Source organism: Coturnix japonica, chromosome 1 (assembly GCF_054131305.1).
Source record: "Coturnix japonica strain WE chromosome 1, WE-NBRP24, whole genome shotgun sequence".
NCBI classification, from domain to species: domain Eukaryota; kingdom Metazoa; phylum Chordata; class Aves; order Galliformes; family Phasianidae; genus Coturnix; species Coturnix japonica.
The window spans coordinates 97,885,753-97,909,047 of record NC_140663.1 but is presented as its reverse complement, the minus strand read 5'-3'; the positions used below and the strand labels follow the sequence as shown (position 1 = coordinate 97,909,047).

General features: G+C 36.6%; 1 protein-coding gene across 8 annotated transcripts in view; it reads left to right on the top strand.

Annotated features, from left to right (window-relative positions):
- The window catches only part of HLCS (holocarboxylase synthetase), a 114,785-nt gene that overhangs the window by 25,512 nt on the left and 65,978 nt on the right, over positions 1–23,295 (top strand). For 4 of the 8 annotated variants that reach the window (XM_032448882.2, XM_015882290.3, XM_085529295.1 and 1 more), the window contains one exon: positions 11,349–11,647. The exons of 1 other annotated variant lie outside the window; for it this stretch is intronic. In XM_032448882.2, the coding sequence (XP_032304773.2) occupies positions 11,349–11,647 (299 nt within the window). Of the gene's footprint in view, positions 1–11,348; positions 14,948–23,295 lie in introns of those variants that run through there. 3 more of the 8 variants (XM_085529298.1, XM_015882296.3, XR_014939518.1) reach the window with 2 other exon arrangements.

The following is a 23,295-nucleotide window of genomic DNA, read 5'->3' as shown; positions in this document are numbered from 1 at the left end:
GTTAATACTTAAAGAGTTCAATACGTCATCTTTCTTTGCTACCTGTATCATAAAATTTAGTGTTTTTTTTTTTTTTGTAAAGTTGATTCTGAACTTAAATCTTCCTTCCTTCCTTCCTTCCTTCCTTCCTTCCTTCCTTCCTTCCTTCCTTCCTTCCTTCCTTCCTTCCTTCCTTCCTTCCTTCCTTCCTTCCTTCCTTCCTTCCTTCCTTCCTTCCTTCCTTCCTTCCTTCCTTCCTTCCTTCCTTCCTTCCTTCCTTCCTTCCTTCCTTCCTTCCTTCCTTCCTTCCTTCCTTCCTTCCTTCCTTCCTTCCTTCCTTCCTTCCTTCCTTCCTTCCTTCCTTCCTTCCTTCCTTCCTTCCTTCCTTCCTTCCTTCCTTCCTTCCTTCCTTCCTTCCTTCCTTCCTTCCTTCCTTCCTTCCTTCCTTCCTTCCTTCCTTCCTTCCTTCCTTCCTTCCTTCCTTCCTTCCTTCCTTCCTTCCTTCCTTCCTTCCTTCCTTCCTTCCTTCCTTCCTTCCTTCCTTCCTTCCTTCCTTCCTTCCTTCCTTCCTTCCTTCCTTCCTTCCTTCCTTCCTTCCTTCCTTCCTTCCTTCCTTCCTTCCTTCCTTCCTTCCTTCCTTCCTTCCTTCCTTCCTTCCTTCCTTCCTTCCTTCCTTCCTTCCTTCCTTCCTTCCTTCCTTCCTTCCTTCCTTCCTTCCTTCCTTCCTTCCTTCCTTCCTTCCTTCCTTCCTTCCTTCCTTCCTTCCTTCCTTCCTTCCTTCCTTCCTTCCTTCCTTCCTTCCTTCCTTCCTTCCTTCCTTCCTTCCTTCCTTCCTTCCTTCCTTCCTTCCTTCCTTCCTTCCTTCCTTCCTTCCTTCCTTCCTTCCTTCCTTCCTTCCTTCCTTCCTTCCTTCCTTCCTTCCTTCCTTCCTTCCTTCCTTCCTTCCTTCCTTCCTTCCTTCCTTCCTTCCTTCCTTCCTTCCTTCCTTCCTTCCTTCCTTCCTTCCTTCCTTCCTTCCTTCCTTCCTTCCTTCCTTCCTTCCTTCCTTCCTTCCTTCCTTCCTTCCTTCCTTCCTTCCTTCCTTCCTTCCTTCCTTCCTTCCTTCCTTCCTTCCTTCCTTCCTTCCTTCCTTCCTTCCTTCCTTCCTTCCTTCCTTCCTTCCTTCCTTCCTTCCTTCCTTCCTTCCTTCCTTCCTTCCTTCCTTCCTTCCTTCCTTCCTTCCTTCCTTCCTTCCTTCCTTCCTTCCTTCCTTCCTTCCTTCCTTCCTTCCTTCCTTCCTTCCTTCCTTCCTTCCTTCCTTCCTTCCTTCCTTCCTTCCTTCCTTCCTTCCTTCCTTCCTTCCTTCCTTCCTTCCTTCCTTCCTTCCTTCCTTCCTCCTCCTCCCTCCCTCCCTCCCTCCCTCCCTCCCTCCCTCCCTCCCTCCCTTCCTTCCTTCCTCCCTCCCTCCCTCCCTCCCTTCCTCCCTCCCTCCCTTCCTTCCTCCCTTCCTTCCTTCCTTCCTTCCTTCCCTCCCTCCCTCCCTTCCTTCCTTCCTTCCTTCCTTCCTTCCTTCCTTCTTCCCAAGTTAGACACATAAAATGTTGATGCTGTATTTGTAATATATTAGGGGAATACTAATCTTGTTATTGCTGTTGCATATGGATATTGAGGTAAGTTATTCCATGTTAAGAAAAGTAAAAAAAGGTTTTAATAAAAATATTCCAAAATATTTTAACCCTGGAACACAAACTGAGTTTTAAGTAACTTCTGGTTTTATTGGAAACCTTCAACAGGTCTCAAAATCATCACAAGCCAGAGTAAGTGTCACGTGTTACTTAGATTTACCTATGCCCGTGACAGGGGAAGCCACCCCATCCCCCCCCCCCCCCCCCCCCCCCCCCCCCGGGCCCGGAAAGGAGGGGAAAAGGGGAATGGGATAAAAATAGCGGCAATCTAAAGAGGAAAAACTTATTTTAGTAAATATGATATCGAAATACAAGATAACACAATATAATATAATTGAGGCTAACAAATCGAACGAAACAGAGAGAGAGAGTCCCCGAAAACTGAGAGGCCTACTGTGAACTCTAGGCAACACGGCTGGAACGCTTCCCACTCCCTGAGAAGTTCGAGAGAAAAAGGAGGGCACTCCAGCCTGGGAACAAGATTATATAGCGTCCTGGTCCCGTGACTTACCATTACCCCTGTTGTTCTCTGGGATATGTAGTCTTCTTCTGTGGACTGCACATTCAGTAGAAGTATCCATACTTTACATGATGTTATGATGTGGAATACTGATAGCAAAATTACAAAATTACAAAACCATGACAGTAACTTTGCTCAACATTACAAAATACTGCTTCATCAAAGAATTTTAATATAAGTAGTCTTTTAGCCTTCTCAGAATGGAAGATCATGTAATGCGCTTTTCTCATGTGTACGGATAGCTACAGGTTTTGCTGTTTTTGTTGTTTTTGTTGTTTTAAGATACACATTCAGTTCTGGATAACATTTACCCTTTGACCCAATTACTTTCTTGCAATATACAGTTAGTTGATTAGAGCAGCTGCTGAGGAGATTGCTTCCAGACTCTGCTGTTGCAGCTAAATAAGAAAAGCAAAAGCCAGAGTGCACCTTACAGGGTTGCATTGCTGTACTCCTGGTTTCCCTGCTCAGTTTCTGTTTTGTTGAGGGTAGTGCAATGGGCCTTCTGTAGTCAGTGTTCTTTTGCAGCTGTGAAAGCGCGTGGGACCACAAAGGATAGTACTTTGGTACCAATACTAACAAATTAAGATAAATGTTTTTTCCTGAGGAAAACACGTGTTATCTCTTTATTTTTTATTTTTTTATTTTTTGGTATCTCTAGCAAATTGTTCCATACTTTTTTCTAAATTTTAAATAGCTTTTTGCATACAGCACTATAGAATGTTGTGATTGCCTTGTTTATTTCTTTTGCATGCAGGAATGTCAGTATATGCCTTCTAGCAGCTTAACCCTTAGGAGCATCATCAGATGCTCCTAAAAACCAGAAATGCTGATGTAGAAAACCTGAAATACTGATTTCTTATTAGTTTGTTTCTAACCTTATCAATAGTGTTCTGTTCTATACAGAATGTAACACTGATATGTTTTTATTAATTGATAACTTCTGAACTAGACCTGTAGCCCATTCTTAGTATTTACTGCTGCACATTGAGCAAATTAATTTTTTGACTACATGTAGTGATCTTTTAGGCTAAATTTAGTTTTGTATTCAAATTTAGGCGCAGCTTTATAAGCAGTTGACAAATATGTAGGCTGAGAATTGGTCGAAATCAAAATGAGTTCTAGTTCAAAGCTGTGCAACTGTGATTTTAAAAGTGTTCCTTATAGGCCTTGCACAACTCAGAGCATTTTGTTAAGTCTTCCTCTGTCTTGGACTAGGTGTTCCACACTTTGGTACCTGACTGCTTCTACTCCTTATGCTGCTGAGATGATGTACTGTGTATATGTATTCCTTCTACAAAGTAATAATTGCTTTTTGAAGCACAGAGAAGAGTGGAAAAGACAAGGTTTCTTATTCTTGTTTGGTTTAGAGGTGATGAGATTTTTCTGTGCCTCTTCAAAGTATATAGCAAAGTAACTGCACCAACCACTAGAAACTCCTAAAAATCCTGTTAGTTGTGAATTATAAAGTTACCAGTCCCTATCATCTTTCTGAATGCTGTTCCGAATTTTATGCAATGGACTCATGTTTTACTCAGTGTCTGGATTTAGGAAATATGAAAAGATTACTAATAAACTGAAGCACGTTTCCTAGTTAAGTAGCATCCTGAGAATGCATAGCAATATCATTCAAGTAATTTCAGAAGTCTATGAGAACATGAAATGACAAGGCACCTTGGCACTGCAGTAGAATCTTTATGAAGTTATTTGGGGATGGGGAAAGGAGAACTGGGAAAACCCGGAGAACTGGGCATTTCTCTTCTTTCTAAAATTTTATGTCATGAGCTAAACATGGAACTGCAAAAATAATGACCTTCTACCTGCTGGAGAGACTAAGGTGAACAGATTTTCCCCTCATTTGGCCTATATTATCGACCCCATTGTAAAATATGTTTTCCTATTTAAAGATGCTAAACAAATGAAAATGTTAGGAAATCATCTGGAGGTGGATTAAAATCCATCCAGCATGGCAGTGGATGGAAACAGTCTAGCTTGTTCCATTTTTATCTATTCTCTTGAACAAGGACTGAAATTTGTAGTGAATTATGAGCAGTTAGTATTAGGAGGAATGTTTTAAATGTACTTTCTGAAAATTGATTCAATTGAGTACTTCATATATTTCAAATGAGATTTTGAATGTTTGTATTCTAAATACCCTTTGTGCTTTGCGGTTCTGTTTATCCTTTTTGTTTCTGCTATTGCAAAATCTATCATCAAGCTCAGACTTACTTAAAACTATTCAAGACGCCAAGTGTTGACATGTAGTTTAGTAACATTTATTAAGTATTAATGACATCTGACAGTCTAATGAAATATCATAGCCTGATTGTCTGACTGGGGAGAGAGTGAGAGAGACAGACTGGCTTTGGCACGTAAACACAAATCTGCTATTTACAGCTTTCCCAAGTCCTGGTGAACAAGTGGAAGATGTTTGCTACGGTTTAATTGCTGGGAGGGAAGAGTGCCCCTTCTCCCACCTTTGTGAGGGTTTACAGCAGGCCTGTTGTTGGTCCACTTTCAGTTCCTCTGTCTAGGACATGATCTCTAAGATAGTATCTTTTTCCTTCCCTGTCTGAGCTATCTAGAAGTTATTTTTTTCTTTAGTCGTTATTTCCCTAAATAGAGATAAAGAATAGAGAAAGTTAAAGTAATGCCTTGTAGTGGGTGGACGTGATGCTAAATTTAGTATCCATAAACTGTCTTACAAAACTTCAGTAAAAGGTAATATGTACATACTGGAATGTGAAAGCAATAAGGATATTATATATATCGCATTCTGCATCGACAGTTTATATACAGTAGATTTTTTTGGTGCAATTTGATATGTTTATTTTTAACATTTTTCTTTATCAACAAAGTACAAACATGATTTTAACATGGGTTTATGGCTGCATTATGAAACTGTCATCTGCTTCAGATCTCAATATATGCCATTATTACAGGAAGTAAAAACATAGCCAACATCAGAAAAGCATTTTTTTGGGGCCTCATTAGTCAGAAATATCTGCCAAAACCTTGCCCTCTTGTGCTAATAACTGACTTTTCCTACTGCTGGCGTCCTACGTTGCTGGCATTCTGGACTGAGGTTGCCACTGTAGGTGTGCTTTTCACTGGCACCAGCCTACTGCTTACTACCACGTTGGACTTGAGTTTGTTTCTGTTGGATTCTAGAGATGCTATGGAAGCTCTCCAGTGGCTAGTTTAACACCAGTTTAACACCTTTAAACTTGTGTGCCTGCAAAGCAGAGCTGTATAATACAAGGAAGATATACTTTGTGTGTGTGTGTGTGTGTTTATTTTTATATTCTAAATTGGAAATCAGATTCCAAATGCTGTGCGCTTTATGAAAATGTGTTCTTTTCTATCAGTGTTATTATAGAAGAATTCTTATGAAACGTGTATGTATATAAGATCACATCTGAAGCAAGTAATGCTTTATTTCATTCATTTGAAAACCACCAATTTGGAAAAGCAGCGAGGTTAGCCATATGAAGGTGTTATTCCCATTAAGTTACTTATGCTGAAAATGGGCTATTCATGTTCTCCTCTGAAAGATTGGCACTTTATGTCCATTCAGTATTAATTACCTTGGAGTTTGTAAATGTACAAGCTTGTGTGATTTAATCAGTCCATCAATTAATAATTCATCGATCAGTGCATCAACTGCAAAGTTTTAAAAAAAAACGTTGTAGCAAAAATTGAGGCTGGTCTTTGGAAATTATTAGATTTTAGGAAAAGGAAAGGAAAAAAATAGTTAAAAGTCCCAGGTGAAGCGTTAACTTCAGAACATTTCTAAAGTTGAATGTTTCCACTCTAGAAAGTGAAAACTTTACCATTCTTAACACAACACGCAATAGCTAAAATAGTTTCTATGCTGGAATCACAATATTGTGTCACAGGTAGAGCTTTGCTGGTTAAATTTATCTGATTTTTCTTACCAAGAAAGTGGAGCGCTAACTGATGTATAATGTTTGTTTGTTTTATGGCATTTTATTTTTAGCTTTCATTCAGTTTCGCCTTCATGTTTTTAATAAAAACCAAATGAATTTAGGCTGCGACTGAAGCTTTGTTTCAACAAAGAATTCCATTGATACAGAATTTAAGATTTATTCTCAAAAAGTTTGGTAGAAAAGACCAGCTCCCAAATATGTCCTTTTTGTACAGGGGGATGCATATGTGTCTGTCTGCATACATATTTATATACATAAATAAGGAAATGCATAGAATGAAATGTATAAATAGAATATAAGAATAAAACCTTGGAATTGGGATCATTTTTTACCATTTAAATTGGAAGTTTATGTGCTTTGTGTATAAGTCTCATTAGCTGATATAACCAAGGTGAAAATAAAGTCATCCCCATCAGGAGCTATAATTTTCTGCTATTTTATTTCTACAGCTGAGAAGGGAGCATGTGCAGCTGTTTTTTGTTGTTTTTTTTCTTTTTAATCTGGTGTCTGCCTCTTCTTATTGTTCAATCTCAACTGCTAAATAAGCATTAGGAGAAGGGGAGGCTAATGATTACAAAATGAGATTGTTATACAGCAAGAATACTGTTTGTAGCAATTCCTTCACACACCTGACCAAACTCTTACAATCATAGAAAGCAGATGTTAAATGATTAAAAAAATACAACTTTTAATCTTCCTTCTTAGTGTTGCCATTACCACTTATACTTTAGTTCAGTAACTTGCAGTGCCAGACTTCCAACTTGATGCAGTCAACCCAATAAAATTGTGTGCTGGTGCAGGAGTGTACAAAGCATGCAATGGCTTTACTCTTATTTCTATGGATTTTGTGAATTGCCATCCACTCTATTTCCCTACCTTCTTCAGAACAGCTTTTCATTTCATGGCATTTTCAGTCCGACAATCAAAACTCAGCTTGTTTGTACATTTTTCCTTTAGTACCATGTCAGTGAGGCTGTCACCACTTTGAAATGCTGCTTCTTTCCATGGCCATGTCCTTTCAAATTAAGGTTTCACTTTGCAGTGCATGAGAAAAACTTATTAGTGAGACCTGGTGAGTGGTTCCTGTTAGTATAGTGCTTTTCTGCTTTTAACAATTGCTTTTTACAATGCATTGAAAACATATTGTGCTTTTGTTATTTGAAATGTGGCTAGAATTTTTTTCTTGTTAGAGATGTAAAGTTCATAGCTGAGTCTAATTGCAAAGAGCTGATTTAACCTCTTGCCGTCTGGTCATTCAGCTGAAATGTCAAATTTCATTCTTCCTTTAAGAAAGAAAGTGGTACTATCTTGTGTTTAAAGAATGTATGTATCAAGTTAATTTGAAAAGAGAACAGTTTCAGACACAGGGAATTAAACTTGCCTTGACTTTTATTCTCCCTGCCAAAAATGATGGGGTAATGATGGATAGCAATTTTAAACGTATTTATGTCACCCTAAAACATGTAGTTTCTCTATTTTTGAAGTACATTACTGATAATGTGCGAAGTAGCGATTTTAGCATGATTGTGTTTGTAACTGCAGATACTGTGAGTGCCTGGATGTGTGACAGCTACAGCTTTTTTTGCTTGTGTACTCATATAAGAATTATATCTATGTGTTTTAGGATTATGATAATGAGCTGTAAGTCTGGGCAAGCACTGGCCGTTATCTCAGCTGTCCCCCTACCTTGTGTCTCAGTTGGGTGCCTTGCTTGACACACCTGATATGGTCCCAGAGGTTTGTAGGGCCAGGCAGTGCTTGGAACCAACACTTACTTTTAAGTGGCCACCAGAGGTTGCTGCAGAACGGTGTACACAGCTGGGAATAGATTTGCTTTCTGCTTACAGCCCATAAATGGTGTTAGGTTCCTCGTTTTGAATTCAAAGCTGAATCCTGAGCTTAGCAACAAGTTGTGCAGTTCTAGTTCTGACGTGATTATTTCTTTTTTCCAATGGAGTTGAAGCTAAGGTTAGCACTGACTCCTTGTATGTGTTTATGTCATTACATAAAGATGTGTTTCTCTGTGCGCTGGTTTAATAGTGGGGACCAAAAACATTGGTTCAGCATCCATGTTCCTGTAACTGACTATATGAAGGAATTTCTTATGATGAAAATTAATTTTTCTAGTGTGGATTTGGGGCAGGGCTTGAAAGTTTGCTTGCTAGAAATGTAAAAATATCTGTTGCTTTTATCCGTTTGTTTTAGAAAATTCTAAAAATGCTGGTTTTGATTATGTAGTATTTGTGTTTTTATTTTTCATCGATTCAGTAAGCATATATATCCATTGTGGGAAAGAAGATGAAATCAAGAAGTGTGGGAGGAAAGATAAGTTGAAAGAATATGCTCAAGAGGATAAACGTTAGGAACTGTGTGGCTTATTTGTAATAGTGTAATCTCACACATGAATATATACTATTTCAGAGTTTTCTGAGACTTCATTTTAGCAAAAGTACACGGGACTTTCAGGCGTGTAATATCAAACACTGTTACTGTTTGCTTGGAATGTAACAGCACTTTAAGCACCTTTTCTTTTTAACTTAAGGTCTGTTTCTGTGAGTCTGTAAATCCATCCTTACATGAGTTAAAATGATGATTTTATACCTGGGAATTACATCCAGACAATCATGCTGAATGAAATTCTGTGTTCAGAAAGCAACAGGAAAATGTGCTGCCAGATGAAGCATGGTTTCCTTATGCTCCCTGATACATTAGAGCTGTAATATTTTCTAAATATCAGCTGCAGCTACTAAGTTATTGTGCGTGTAAAACAGACAATAAAAAGGACAGTCTGTAAAGAGTTTAACAGCAGTTTGCTCAGCCTATGGTATTACAGTGAGTAAAGATACATCCCGTGCATGCAGATCATATCAAAGAAGTGTTCATTAAACCTTTTGTGCTACATCGTCATCTATGATGGGAAAGGGTCCAGAGGAGGGCCACGAAGATGATCAGGGGGCTGGAGCACCTCCCCTATGAGGACAGGCTGAGGGAGTTGGGTTTGTTCAGCCTGGAGAAGAGAAGGTTGCAGGGTGACCTCATTTCATTGCAGCCTTTCAATACCTGAAGGGAGCTTACTCCCAGGAGGGGAGTAAACTCTTTGAAAGGGCTGACAATAGCAGGACTAGGGGAAATGGTTTTAAGTTAAAAGAGGGAAGATTTAGGTTGGATGTTAGGGGGAAGTTCTTTACTAGGAGAGTGGTGAGGCCCTGGAACAAGCTGCCCAGGGAAGTTGTGGATGCCCCGTCCTTGGAGGTGTTCAAGGCCAGGTTGGACGGGGCCCTGGGCAACCTGATCTAGTAAAGGTGTATGTTTGGTGGCCCTGCCAGGCAGGGGGGTTGGAACTACATGATCCTTGAGGTCCCTTCCAACCTGGGTCATTCTGTGTGATTCTGTGTGATGTAAAAAAACAAAGTAAAGTAAATAAGTAAATATCTAAAGCATATTTTATCCAAGTTAAATGGAACTTTAGAAAATGGAGTAATGAGAGGTAGCTTATCAGTAACTAAAATGTTGCTAGAGCTACTCTTAGTCTTATCTTATTAGCTAGCTCCTGATTGTATTTAGTAAAAGAATATTCATTTCTTTATGATATGCTTAGTTATCCTTACTATAGGATTGCAAAACAGTAAGTTGGCTGACAGTCTCCTTCCAGAAATGCCACACCAGAAGCAGTGTCCATGTGAAACCTGAGAAAGCGTAGTTTCTGAGGATGGAAAATCCATAGAAAGGTGTTAGAAACAGAGACACTTTTCTCATTCCTTTTTAAGATACAACAGTGGGATTTGGAAAATAGGGGTAATTCCTTGGATAGATATCTATTTATAGGAAGCTTGCTTTTAATTGCAGTTTGTAGGTTTTAAAGAGTGGGACTGGAGCTCAGGGACATCTTTTTCAAAAGCGAGAGAGCTAGGCTTCAGAACTAGCTTAGGAAACCCACAGCACTATGGCTCCCAGATACTGCTGTAATGAGGAGAGGCACATCCTTAGAAACTATGCATTGAAGAAAAGATTATGATTAAGTCAGATGTCTTAGAAAATCTGAAGGTAAAAATTGCTGATGCATTACTTTGTGTAGAATAGAATACACATTATTTTTGGCATTCATTTATCTTCTTCTGAAAGTGAGAATACAGTTATGAGGGCCACATTTTAGAATGTTGACCCCAGGTCCAAATTTGATGGCTGTGCTCATCTTTTGGTGTTCTGAGGAATCATTTGTCCATGCATTTCAGTATCTTGTTATGTTTCCTAGATCTCTCCCCCACAGTGCTTCATATACCATATTAAGTATCTATCACCTTAATCAGTGAGCAAATAGCTTGTATTTGGTTTCCTAGTTTACATTCAATAGACTGTGTAAAATTGCAGCATCTGTTTTTGTAGACTGTTAAGTCACAGCTTCTATAGAAAAGGTAAACTTTTCATGCCAAATGGCCTAAAATCGTATTAGATATCTCCAGAAAGAGGGCATCACGGGACAGATAATAATTGCACTAATTGATTTCTTCATTTCACACTCAGTAAAATGTATTAATAAATAGCCTAAAATAAAGGAGAAATAAATGTTTTGGTGTGTATATATATAAAATTCTACATACATACAGGAAATTTATACTTCCTATTTAAAATACTTTGCAAAGAAATGTCACAACCAATGGCATAGCTAGAAGACAAGGAAGCAAGCACACTCACAACTGATTTGTAAACTGGTATAGACATTTCTTATATGTGTGCTTCTTTGTGTTACACGCTTCTGCTTTATCTGGCTACTTAACAGGCACATTGGTCTAAGGTGATAGTTGTGAAACTTCTGTTAAGCTGATGGTAGGAGTTCTTTTAATAGGGATTCCACTGATAAATCAGTAAACTATTTTCTTAGCTGATGATTTGTCCTTCAGATCATGTTTTAGCAGTGAGTTGAGAGGCTTTCTGCAAAGAAACCAGGTATGATGAAAAACATAATACAGAATAATATATGCACTCCTCTAGCAGAACCAACACAACCCCTGTTACAGAGAAAGATTAAGCCTTAACCTGCAAGTGAGTATGGCCTCAAGTTTAGGAAGAGTGTACCAACTAGTCAGGACAGGCCAGAGTAAGACAGGTGACAGAAGCTGGTCTTCAAAGAGGAAACTGTTAATTTATCCTACTTAGAAATAGGAGGTGATTACATGAATATGAATGTTCTGAGAAGAATGTTTATATGTCTTCCTATCTTCTGGTCTGCATTTCTAGGTCTTATTTTATTTCCCTTGCCCACAGGAAATCCATCTTACATTTTTGAAATGGCTTGAGGAGAATGTAAATGTTGAAGGATTAATAGAATCCAGCAAGGTGTCTCTTAAATTTGTTTCATCTTGTGAATCGAAAATGGAGATAACTCCATCTCTCATGTCAGTCGTCACCAAGATGGGAAACTTCTCATCAGAACATTTCAGCCTGGAGACATATCAGCGGAATCTACAAACAAAGAAACTTGGAAAGATTCTTTTCTTTACTGAAGTTACCACCTCAACAATGAATCTTCTAGACGGGTAAGACAGAGATCCAGACCATCTTGAATAAGCTTTCTGATCTGGAATATGCAATTATAGTAACACTGTTTTCAGAAAGAACAATTTTCCTCTTTTTTTATTTGTCACCAACAAGATACCCAAAGTCAAAGCAGCTGATTGAGATAAGATGTAAAAGAGAATTTTGTGTTCAAAGGATATTAATTGATAGTGTATAAAAAGTTAAGCTATAAAGGTTGGAAAGGCTTGAATGTGACAACTTCTTACTCGCTGGTCATCTTAATTGTTACTCCTTTTGAAAATCATTAGAACTATCACAGTAATGTTTAAGGTAGTAAGTAGTTAGTAAGTAAGTAAGTAACAGTGCAAGTTATTTAGCAAAAGTAATACCAAATAGATTGGGGTGTTAGTTTTAACATTACTGTTTCTCTCATTCTATTTAGTATTGTTTTGCTTGATATTCCACTAAAATGTTCTTTGGTGCTTTGTGGTTTGTTTGTTTGTTCGTTTTAAATGTCATGTAGGGTTATGGTAGGCCTTTTCGTCATTATCATGCAGATTACACTTGTGAATGAGTTGTGAGATATATTTGAGGAAGTAGTTTGTTAGAGTTCTGAATGGGATTAAGTGATATGAAAACCACAACTCTCAAATCTTAGATTGGAGCCTATGTACAAGTAGTCTGATGGATCAAACTGTCTTTGAGAAGTCATTGCTCTTCAGAACAGATTTTTCTGTATGTTTCTTCCTATATCTATAACTCTTCTTGATAGCCACTTTTCAGTATCAATATTCACTTACAGGACTTACAGGTGAATTTTACTGTTAAAAATAACTTCAGTAATTTAGATCTGAATTTTTCTATGGATGTCATCAGTTAAATGACCTTCAGTGTTATTGTATCTGATTAGTTAACTGGTAATAATAGCTTTAATTGGAATCAAATACAAACTTCTTCAAAGCCAAACTATTTTGTGTGTGTGCGTATGTACATATGTTCATACGTTAAAAAATGTTGCTATCCAGTTTTGTCACAACCCTTTTTCCAGATCTACATCCTGGTCTTGCAGCTGATTTTACAAGAGCTTTTGGACATAAGCAGGCTTACTTTTTCATTAAAGCCCAAAAAGGAAGAAGGGCTTTTTAATTGAAACATTTTGTAGTATTTGCTTCTTTTCTTTCAAACCCATTGGACTGAATGAAGGCTTACAGGGAAGAAACAGTAAGAGAGATATCTTAATATGTCAGCACCTTTAATCATTAACAGTTGTTTTTGGTGGTTCTCAGTGCTAGTATCTACACCTCTCAGTAAGATGAAGTATACTATTAAGAATGTGTGAATTTATTTAGATATCACAAGCTAAATATAATTACTTCTGGTTATTTTATTTATAACATCCAGTAGACAAGGGAGCTGAGCAAAGTGGTCTTTGTTTTTTAGTGAATCTGGAACCTTTTATCTCTAAAATGATGTCACAGCAGGGTGTTCAGTTCTCAGATTTTTTTCTTACTAAGTAGTCCGAAAGTAATGAAGTGAGTCTTCCAGATTTTTCCCCTTGTGATGCAACTCAAGTAGCTGGTTTTCTTTCTGTAAACCAGATGTAAACCGGATCTGTCTCTCAGGTGAGAAGATGGTCCTTCTTTAATTACATTTTGGGAAATAAAGTTTCTTACATAAAGCCTTTTGTTCTAATAATTCAAAATATTTGTCTTAAATATTGTGGTTGATGCTATTGTAAATACACTATTGTCATAGATGAAAGAATAACTTTGTGATGTGATTTGTAGTTCAACAAAATACCTTGAGACTTCATAAAGAGTATCAATGCATAAACTGCTAGAAATTGATGCAATTACCTTTTATATGTTTTTCATTGAAGAACTTGTAAGTTTTTAATGTACTTCCTTAAGAACCAATATGGATGTGTTAGGATATATAAAATGTCACTTTTTTTCTACTTGCCAGTTCTATGTGAATGGAAAACATATACTGGGAATAATAGTTGGTTTGCTTGCATACAGACAAAAAATCACCTTTTGATCATTTGTTATTATACATTGTATGTATATGTACATACATATAATCATATATTGCAATAAGCAAGTTTTTTAGGGTAGAATATCTCAGATTTTTCGAAAGTCTGTGATGACTGAAAATAGGACTCAATAACTTATTTCATTGGATTGGTTACAAATTTATTTAGTAAATTGTTTAGTTAGTAAATTATAAATAAAGGTAGTATTTAGCTTCTGTGGCTTTAGATTTTCTTATATTCCTCCCACAGTCTGAACGTCAAAGTTTTGCCTCTTCCATTTCATTTCCATGAACCTTCATACCCCCCCCAAAATTAAGACATCGAAGGAGAAAGTGGGCTGGAACTAATTTAATGGCTGAGTGACCTCACAGTAGAGAAACAGCCGGAGCCTAATAGGGGTCTTTGTCTACATTTCCACCCTGGCTGGTAACGTGCCAGTCAAAAGTCAAGCAAGAGAAACAGGTGGAAACTATTAGACCTGTCATAAAGTTTGAAAAATTGATTCTGGAGTCTAAGTGAATAGATTGAACTTGACAGTGTTGTCCTAAAGATTCTAAGGGAAAATTCTGTAGTTTAATTTGGAATCCCTTGATTGTTCATTAGCTTTCCAGATGGCATGTCTTAACATTTTGCATATTAACATACATTCTTTATTATCATTGGCATACGTTTATATGTCCTAAGGTAACAAGCGAAGTGTGAATTCACCTGTAAGTATCTAAAATTAAGTGGCATTAGTCTAATTGCAAAACAAAGATTTGTTTAAATATCATATAGTTTTAAATAATGAAAATTGACTCAATGTTTTCAAGTTAGAAGTTAAAGTGAACTTATAAGACAACTTTTAAAATCATTTTAACTTTTGTTTCTTAAACTAGAATTTAAAATCCTTACCAAAGGTAGAATCTCCTGTCTTCTTTATTTTCTTTTTGTCCTTAAATGGTTATTCTTTCTGTACAGCAGAGAGAAATTAATTTCAGAAGTCTTATGTATTTCTTCAAATATATTTATCCCAGTGCTGCCTGACCAATTTAGCCTTTCCAGAACAAGTTCCACATTTACTGTCTTCTCAGAGAATGCCTGCAATTGTAAAATTTACAATGAATCATTATTTTTAAAGATACATCTGCTGCAGTAGTACAAGTACTGAATTATGGAGATGCGCTTAATAGCCTTGTAAGAACTGAGGTTGATAAATAAGTGTTTATTTCTAGCCCACTTAAATTGACTGGAATGTTTTTTTAACATTTTCATTAAAAATAAATAAAATAGGTATTCAGTTTTATTTTTTTTACCAGCACTTGTTATCTTGTTTTAATAATTTATTTGGCAGAAGCTGTGATTCAAACACTACTACATGAGTATGTGATATATTGTACATAAAATTACATTGGGGGAATCTTTCCCCAGTATTTAAGATTGAAGGCAGCTTTTATTGTGCCATTGTTAGGAAAAGTTTGATACAACAGTGGTGCATTTCAGTTAAAATGAAATGTGGGAGAAAATTTCTTTCATAATTGCTGAGTAGGATATTTAAATAAAATGTCATTTTTGAATAAACAATTTCCAAACAGTTAAAATCTTTGCCAAAGAAATCCTTTACATTTTTAGTGCATGTTTAGTTTTTCTTTATACTTCTCAAGATCCATTGTAGTACAGCTCTAATTTCAGAAATCATGTATTAGGACTAAAATTTTATGTTAAATCTCACGTTTTGTATTTAAATACATGTGCTGTTTATGCAGGCTAGGGAAAAGTAAAAACAGCTTATATCTGAAGGAAGTTGGAATGCCAGTTCAGAGGTACAGACAAGTTTAGATTGACAAACTGTACTTTGTACCTAGTGGGTATTTTTGTTTCTTTTTTTCTCCAAATCCTTGTAATGTTTTACTCTATGTAAACACAGCAGACACCCGTTTACTCATTTAATGCACCTCAGTGATCTCTTATATTCTCTGTTTAAACCATATTTTATATGAACTAAATTAAAAAATTAAAATCAGATGATCTGGGGGGTTGGGGTTGGTTTGAAAAGTGTTTTGAAGACAGAAACTTGGAATTAATATAGCACATGAAAAATATGCCATATAGCCACAGTATCTATTCATCCCGTCATCAGGCATGTTTGTCTAAAGCCTGACCTGTCAGGAATTTAAATCAGAATTCCATGATGACTGGATGACAAGCACAGAGTGCTCTTGCAGCTATTGACTCAACTTGATTGACCATTTTGGAAACTGTTTACTACTTAGTAGTATTACCTTAGCAAGCTATGTCGCATAATGTAGGCTCAGTTGAGTGGAGGAAGCAGTTGTGCTGTGTGGTCGAAACCAGTTGCAAGGAGACTGGTTTTCACAATATTTGCAAATAGAAATCTTGTTTTTCCTCACATGAAGATATACAGGTAGTTGGATTACAAAGTCTTTTCAGTGTGATTCTGGTACATTAATAGTCTTCTGTAGATACATATCTTCCCAATAATGCTAACACTTGGTAAAAATTACTGCCCTATGTCCTACATCCTTCCTCCTGAAAAGTGCATGTTAGGAGAGCTAGAAAAGGCAATGGTGGTAAGGAGGGATTCCTTTGTTTGAGGAAATAGGCGTTCCTGTTGGATATTTTAAAAACATATGCTGATAAATTGGTCACTTGTGCTTAAATGCATTTTCTACTCAATCATTGATACAGACAGATAAAATAAAGATTGATCATTTTGGATCACCAGTCCTTCCATATGTAGAGACCTCCCAAAATAGTGTACGTCACTTTTAAAAGCTAAGATTCTATGGTTTTGTTTGTTTGTTTGTTGAGCTGTGCGGGGGGGTAGGAATATTTTGCTTGACAAATACCTAACCTGAAAACTGAGGTTAGATACTACTGGCTGGATATCTGCTCTTTACTGAATTTTGCTCTTTTAATCTATGCCTCTCAAATTAGCCTTGATCCAGTACCATGTTCTTTTATCATTGGGGTTACTAACTTTAAAAGCTGTTTGCTTTCTTTTTAGGATTGAATCTGCAACAGGGTTTTTATTATCAAAAGAAAAAATGTTGGTGTACTGGAATGGCTGCTTCCACGCTTGTTTTCCTTGAGGTTATTTTTCTTTCTTTCGGTTGTTGGCATTTTGTGCCTTTCCTTGGTGGTAGAGATTTGCTCAAGTAACAGAATGTTTACTTCCCTTGAGTCAAATTAATTTCAACAGTAACTTTTACTAATTTAGTTTTAAACGCATATTATTTCCTTCTTTATTCTTCCGTTTGCTTATTGGTACTGTTTTGCATCATCCTATGATAGAGAAAGCTGTCCTTCATCCTGATAACAAAAGATCATACAGAAATTTTTGTAGGGCAGCCAAGAGTCTGTTCCCTTCCTTGCCTGTGAGGAATTCGGAAGTTTTTGGCACTGATTTGGTTCTGTGCCATTCCCAGACTCTTCCTTAAGATACCATTTTTCATTACATGCTTGCTGAAAGACTTCTGTATTAGGATTTGTCAGCTCCTTTGAGTCAATTTTCCTTGCCTTTCTTTCCACCTGTTGTGAATGATTCGTAAGGGCAATGAACAATTAGGTCCCTATTTTCTTGTCACGCACCTTGTGTATCTGATTTTCCATGGAACTGAAGACAAAATATGTTCCTTTTAATTTTTTTATTATGTAAAATTAGTAGATTTTCTTCCTGTTAATGAAGTGGGCCCCCTTATTGCATGGTTTCTGTCAGTGTAGAGGGAGGCTTGACATTCCCAAAGGGGATTGAATTAAAAAAAAAGATACCCGTTTTGCAGAGCAATTAACTGACGTTGAACGCTTACATTGTATTACATTTCCCCACTGCTTGGGAGTTCCTAAACAATTTGTACTGTGATATGAGTACTTACGTATCCTTGTGATGCCCATCATTTGTGTTAGATATGAGAAGTAACCTTATAAGTCTGTTCAGTTAAAATGATAGACAGAGAATGGAAAAGAAAGGATTTGAAGAATATTTTCCTGTTTTGTTTTACATGGTGCTTTCTTTGTGCACCATGGAAAAAACTTTGTTTTAAAACAAGCTTTTCAAATTAAGATGAAAAATGTTGAATGCCGAAGTTAAAAATCACACGTCTTTGAAAAAGAGAATTGCCTCGAGAAAGTGTTGTATTTTATAATACAATATATTTAATATAACAGAATACAGTATATGATATATTGTTAAATTATTGCTATTAGTTTGCTAACTTTGTGACTGCCAGTTCAACCTTTTAATTTTAAATTTTATTTAGTAGGAAAACAATTGCCTATGATTGAACTGTCCAGAAGCAATTGTGCATTACTGTTTGCACCTCATTGAAAAGAAGTGTTATGCTAGAAAGTTAAGAGTTTTGATGAGAAGACTTGGAATGTATAGGCTATAGATAAGGAGGTCCTTTGAGTGAGGAGAAAGTTGAAAGATTTTTGTGTGTTCTCAATCATTTTGTACTATACTGTTAATCAAAACAAAGTCAATTCTGCAGTATCAGTGTGGACATGAAACAGATAGGGCTGTCATTCTATTCTTCACATCAATTTCTGTGTACTTGGAAACTACTTTATTGCCACAAGTCCAAATTCAGACCAGAATATCGCTTCTGATGAAGTCTTATGTTTATGGTAATAAGTAAGATGGACACAAATCAGTGTGATATGACCTGTTGACTAAAAAAGGGGAGATAGGGCAAGAAGACTGAATGTCTTGATACCTGTCTCCCTAGTTTACCTTGCCAAGTTAGCTCAGAACTTTGGTAACCAGTGGGGCTACAGTTCTCTCCACGTCTCTTTACTGTAATAATTTTAGTAGTAAATAAAAGATGATGCAAAAAACAAAAACAGTGGTTCGGTATTCTGAAGCACTGGGAGGAGTATATGGAAGTGATGTGATAATGTGTGCTATTAACAGGTTACCCACAGATGAAAGTGAGGATACATCCGTTTAGGAGCTAATAAGGAATCAGTTTCTCTAGACACTGTAGGGCTTTTAAGGAGATGTACTGGAGATATTCAGCACATGCAAGTTCCAAACAGATTCCCCGTTTTTGTTTTTTTTTTTCTTTTCAGAAAATGGGAAATTGAAACTGGTTGGAAAAGTAGAGCCTTGCATACTTTGTTTTGGCAACTCTTCTGGCCATTATAGTTGTTTTAAGGGTTGCATAGGGCCTATTTCAGTCTTGAAAGTAGAATTACATCTGTAGAGTAGTTTTTGTCTGATTTTATCAAGCTGTTGGGAAGAATCCACCTTATCAGACTTAGACAGAAATGTGTTGTGTGGTAGGTTTTGGCTTTATCTGTTTTAATTGAAACTACAATGAAGATCTGAACTCTAAACTAAGATTAGATACAGCCACACAAAATGTGAGATATTCTGTGGAGATGCCAGTTTATCATTCTGACTCTACGTGGAGAATAATATAATCACATTTCTTTGAAGCTTGAAGAGAGGTCATGGCTTTCAGTTTTCATTTAGTACAATCTCCGACTCTTTGCCCTTGCCAAAAAAGTAAAAAAGAAAGAAGGTCTGGAATCATAACACTGTAGGAACTAAGGTAGGAACTGATAAACTTAAGCATGACTGTTCTGAGGAATTTTAAACAGCACCTGTTGCAGTGCTGTTAAAAATAAACATACTGATTTTTTTTATTCTTATGCTGCCAGTCAGAAGATAGTGATTTGGTTTCAGAATAATTCCCTGATTGTTTGCAGCGCCTAAGCCTTTCAAAGCTTGCATAATTTCTACCTTAAGCAGTAAAATAAGAAAATCCCACAGAATCTGAATTCTTTTCTTAATTCCCACTGGCCTAATTTATTTTCACTTGTACTCCTAGTTAAAATATTTTAAGAATCTGTTTGTATTCAAACGAACCCTTGCATTTATCGCACCTCATATCATTTAGCCAAAATGCCATGGCCTGTAGAATGGTGTGTAAAAAACTGAGGTTCCCCCACTGCATTTTGTAATCCCCAGAGTTCCTATAAAATACAGTACCTCATGTTGCTTTCAAAAGAATTTACAGGCATTGTTCTTATTGCTTAACAATTAAATGCGGGTGAACTTCCAAATGTTATTTTGTAAACTTGAATCAACTCTTTTTACTGATGATACTGTCTGACATTAAGCAAGCAAACAAACAAAAACTTAAAAAAACAAAAACAAAACAAAAGCAAAACACACCGGGGAAAAAAATAACACAAATATTTTGAAAGATTCATAGCAAACACAACACTTCTACTGCATCTTACATTAAACAGCTGTGGAATACAACTGTAGACTGCATGTAGACCTTTTTAGTTCATGTCTGAATAAGTTATCAGTATATCTATTCACAGAGGAATTAAAATGAGGGTAGTGGAAAGAAATCAAGAAGAGAAAGGAGAAAAAAGTAGGGAGGTGGAGACTGAGTCATGTGAAAAGTATAGTATTCCATTGTTCAAATAGCAACTTATGTAATGAAAGGTACTTCTTTTAGTCTTTTAGCTGTTTTTTCTTTTTCCTTCCAAAGTCCAAGAGGCTGTTAATAATTCCACTTAAGCATGTGGTGATTTCATTTCTAATTTTTTTTGTTTGTTTGTTTGAGAGTTGTGAATTATGAGGAGCGGACTTCATTTCTCTCAGGTAAAAAATAATTTCCTATACTGTTTTTAATAAATCTTCACATGATGATGTTCTGGTTTTCTTGTTTGTTTTTAGCTGCACTTTTGATCATACGCCCTTTTAAATGTCACTAGAAGCATCTTTGAATACTTAATCAGAATTCTCAAAATTGCTTATATTTCGTGATTTAAAAAATGTGGCGTACAACGTGTTGTGTTGTGTGTGTTTTGGATTTCAATATGTAATTCATTAAATTGTGTGCCTCATGACAGTAGGAAAGCTTCAAAATTTGTTCTACACAACTGTAATGTTTTCCATCCTTTGCTGTCTTTATTCAAATACTAAAATAGGCAGCCCCTAAAACTGTTTGGTAAACTCAGATGGCTTGTGGGCCATAATGTCGTTCCTTCCAGTACCTAAAGGAGGCCTACATGAAATCTGGAGAGGGATTCTATAAGGTAGTGTAGTGATAGGGCTTAAGTTGGAAGGGAGCCCAAAGCCCACCCACCCCAACCCCTGCCATGGGCAGGGCTGCCCCCCACCAGCTCAGGCTGCCCAGGGCCCCATCCAACCTGGCCTTGAGCACCTCCAGGTATGGGGCACCACAGCTTCTATGGGCTGTTTCCAGTAGTTTTCACACAAATGTCCAGCATTTTGCTTTGTCAGTTAATTTTGTTTATTTTCTGGTTTTGGTTCAATTTGGTATATGTTTGAGATGGATAAGATACAATTTACTTTCACCACTTATTAATAAGTGCCTCTGTCATTAATTAATAATGAGTGTCTTTATTATTTTTTTTAAGTAATTTAATTTTTAAACAAATCTGGTCATTGCTGACCAGTGGGTAAAGTAATGATGGCCATATTCAGGAGAAGACTGAATTAGGAGAGTTCAGTTATATACTCAGATCTTGACCTGATACACACACACACACACACACACACACACACATATATATAAAAAACTTGCTAAACTTCACGGAATGTAGCCTTTATCATTAGTCTATTTTTAATCTAGCATTTCTGAGCACAGTTTGAAATTAGTAAGTTGTAATGGTTAAATTCTAGAGAAAGAATAAGAGAGCTTCTTAAATCTCGCTTCCTTTTGTCTGTGTCAGGTCAGCTGACTTGAAATGTGTAAATTGCTTGTATATCTGCTGTATGTCATAAAGAGTTTTTATGCTTTCACCTATTTTTTCTGTTATTTCTTCTGCCTTATTCTCCCTAAAACCAGTGAATACTTGCTAAGGCTTGAGAATGGGTTCAATCTCCTGTTTTCGTATTATGAATAAATAGTTGTGTCAAGTAATATAATTCATATTCATGTAATATTATTCAGTCTGGGGGAATGTCTGCTGGTCCATCATTAACTCTACAAGGAAGATTTATTAATGCTCCAGATTATTCTATTTTTCGTTTTGTTTTGTTTTCAGTATCACATGAGTGCAGAAAGTATGCTAGGCAGTTTTGAGTGTACAGAAAACCAGAACATTAGGATTCGGCCTGATAAATTGTTTTTTATCTAATGTACTCATTAGAATTTTCAGCTCTCAGCAGTGATCAGAACAGATAATATATACTCATTTGCAAATTATTTTTCAACAGTGACTGAATAAACTGTAGCCCCAAATTTCTAGCTAAGAACTATAGCCCTTTACATGTGATGGAGATAAATATTCTACAGTCAGTGGAAGCCGTAATTGAAGATAGTCATAACAATAGGATTAAATTGGTTTGGGGGGTGGAAAACAGTAATTTGCGCTGATGCATTAGCTTAATAAACCGGTGTGCCAACAGTAGAGGTTAAGAAGGGTGAAAATGTTCTATTTTGATGTTTTGCCAAGTTAAGCAGAGAAGTACTGTGAGCATGAACCAAGTGAAATGGAATGCTGTCTACTGGCTGAAGTTTTTCTTCGGGTTTCAAACAAGAAATCTCAGTGAATGAGTGATAATTCATAAGTGGTAAAATGTAACAGTAGATAAGTGCCCTTCCTGCCCTGCTTCCTCTCCCACTGAGGAGAAATTGCTGAGCAAAAATTTGAAGTGCTGAGGTGTTTATTTTAGCACTGAGAAACACTTGTTACTTCAAATATTTGCCTGCTTGTATATCATATCTATTATAACAGATGTGCCACATACAAATTAGACATGGCTCATAAAGTGTGGTAACCCTAGATTTTTAGAGATTTTGAATGTAAATTTTCCCTTCATTTAACTGTTCTCTAACTCATGTCAACGAGACTTTCTACCAATGCAAGACTATATAACTTCAATTAAAATCCTCTGTAGATTTCTTCCCATGCTTGAAACATGCACCTTATTCTTTTCCTCACTTAAATGCATTTTGTATGTGTGTATACACATTTAGTTGGTGTTACAGCAAGACATGTAGAAACAAAGGTAGTACTTACTGGGTCCAGAACCACTTGTCTTAATTACTTGGCTTGATATACAGCTGCATTTACTATCATGTCCTTATTGGAAATAGAGTAGTTTCCTTACAGTGATAGTAATTATACAAAGAAGGCATAAGCTAGATTCGGATTACTAGATCCTAGGACAGAGATGTATAAAGAAACCAGAAATCATAGTTTCTTTTTTGCTTTTCCTTGTACTGTGAGATAGTTCAAGTAAACATTTACTGCAGAATGTGTTTAACTCACTCCATGTCTAATGGCTGCTGGCATAGGAGACTTTGCAGCGTGTGTTATTTTGATGGAAGAAAAAGTTGGGTTTTGTCAGGCTGTGTTCCAGGCCCCCTCCTCTGGACTTCACAGAAGATGTGCCAGCTCTCATGTAGGCTAGCCTGTTAGGCATGTTGTCTCATTTTAGCTGGATGTATAGTCAGCAGGCAGTAAGATCAGCAAGTAAGGCAGTAAGATAAGGCAGCATTAGGTGATATGAATGAACTAGTCTTCAGTAAACCACAGTGGGTTTTTTTTTTTCTGTATTTAGCAGAATCATTAAACACTGATTTACAAAAATCTTTTTGTGAATGTGTTTATAAGCTTCAACCACATAACTATTAACAA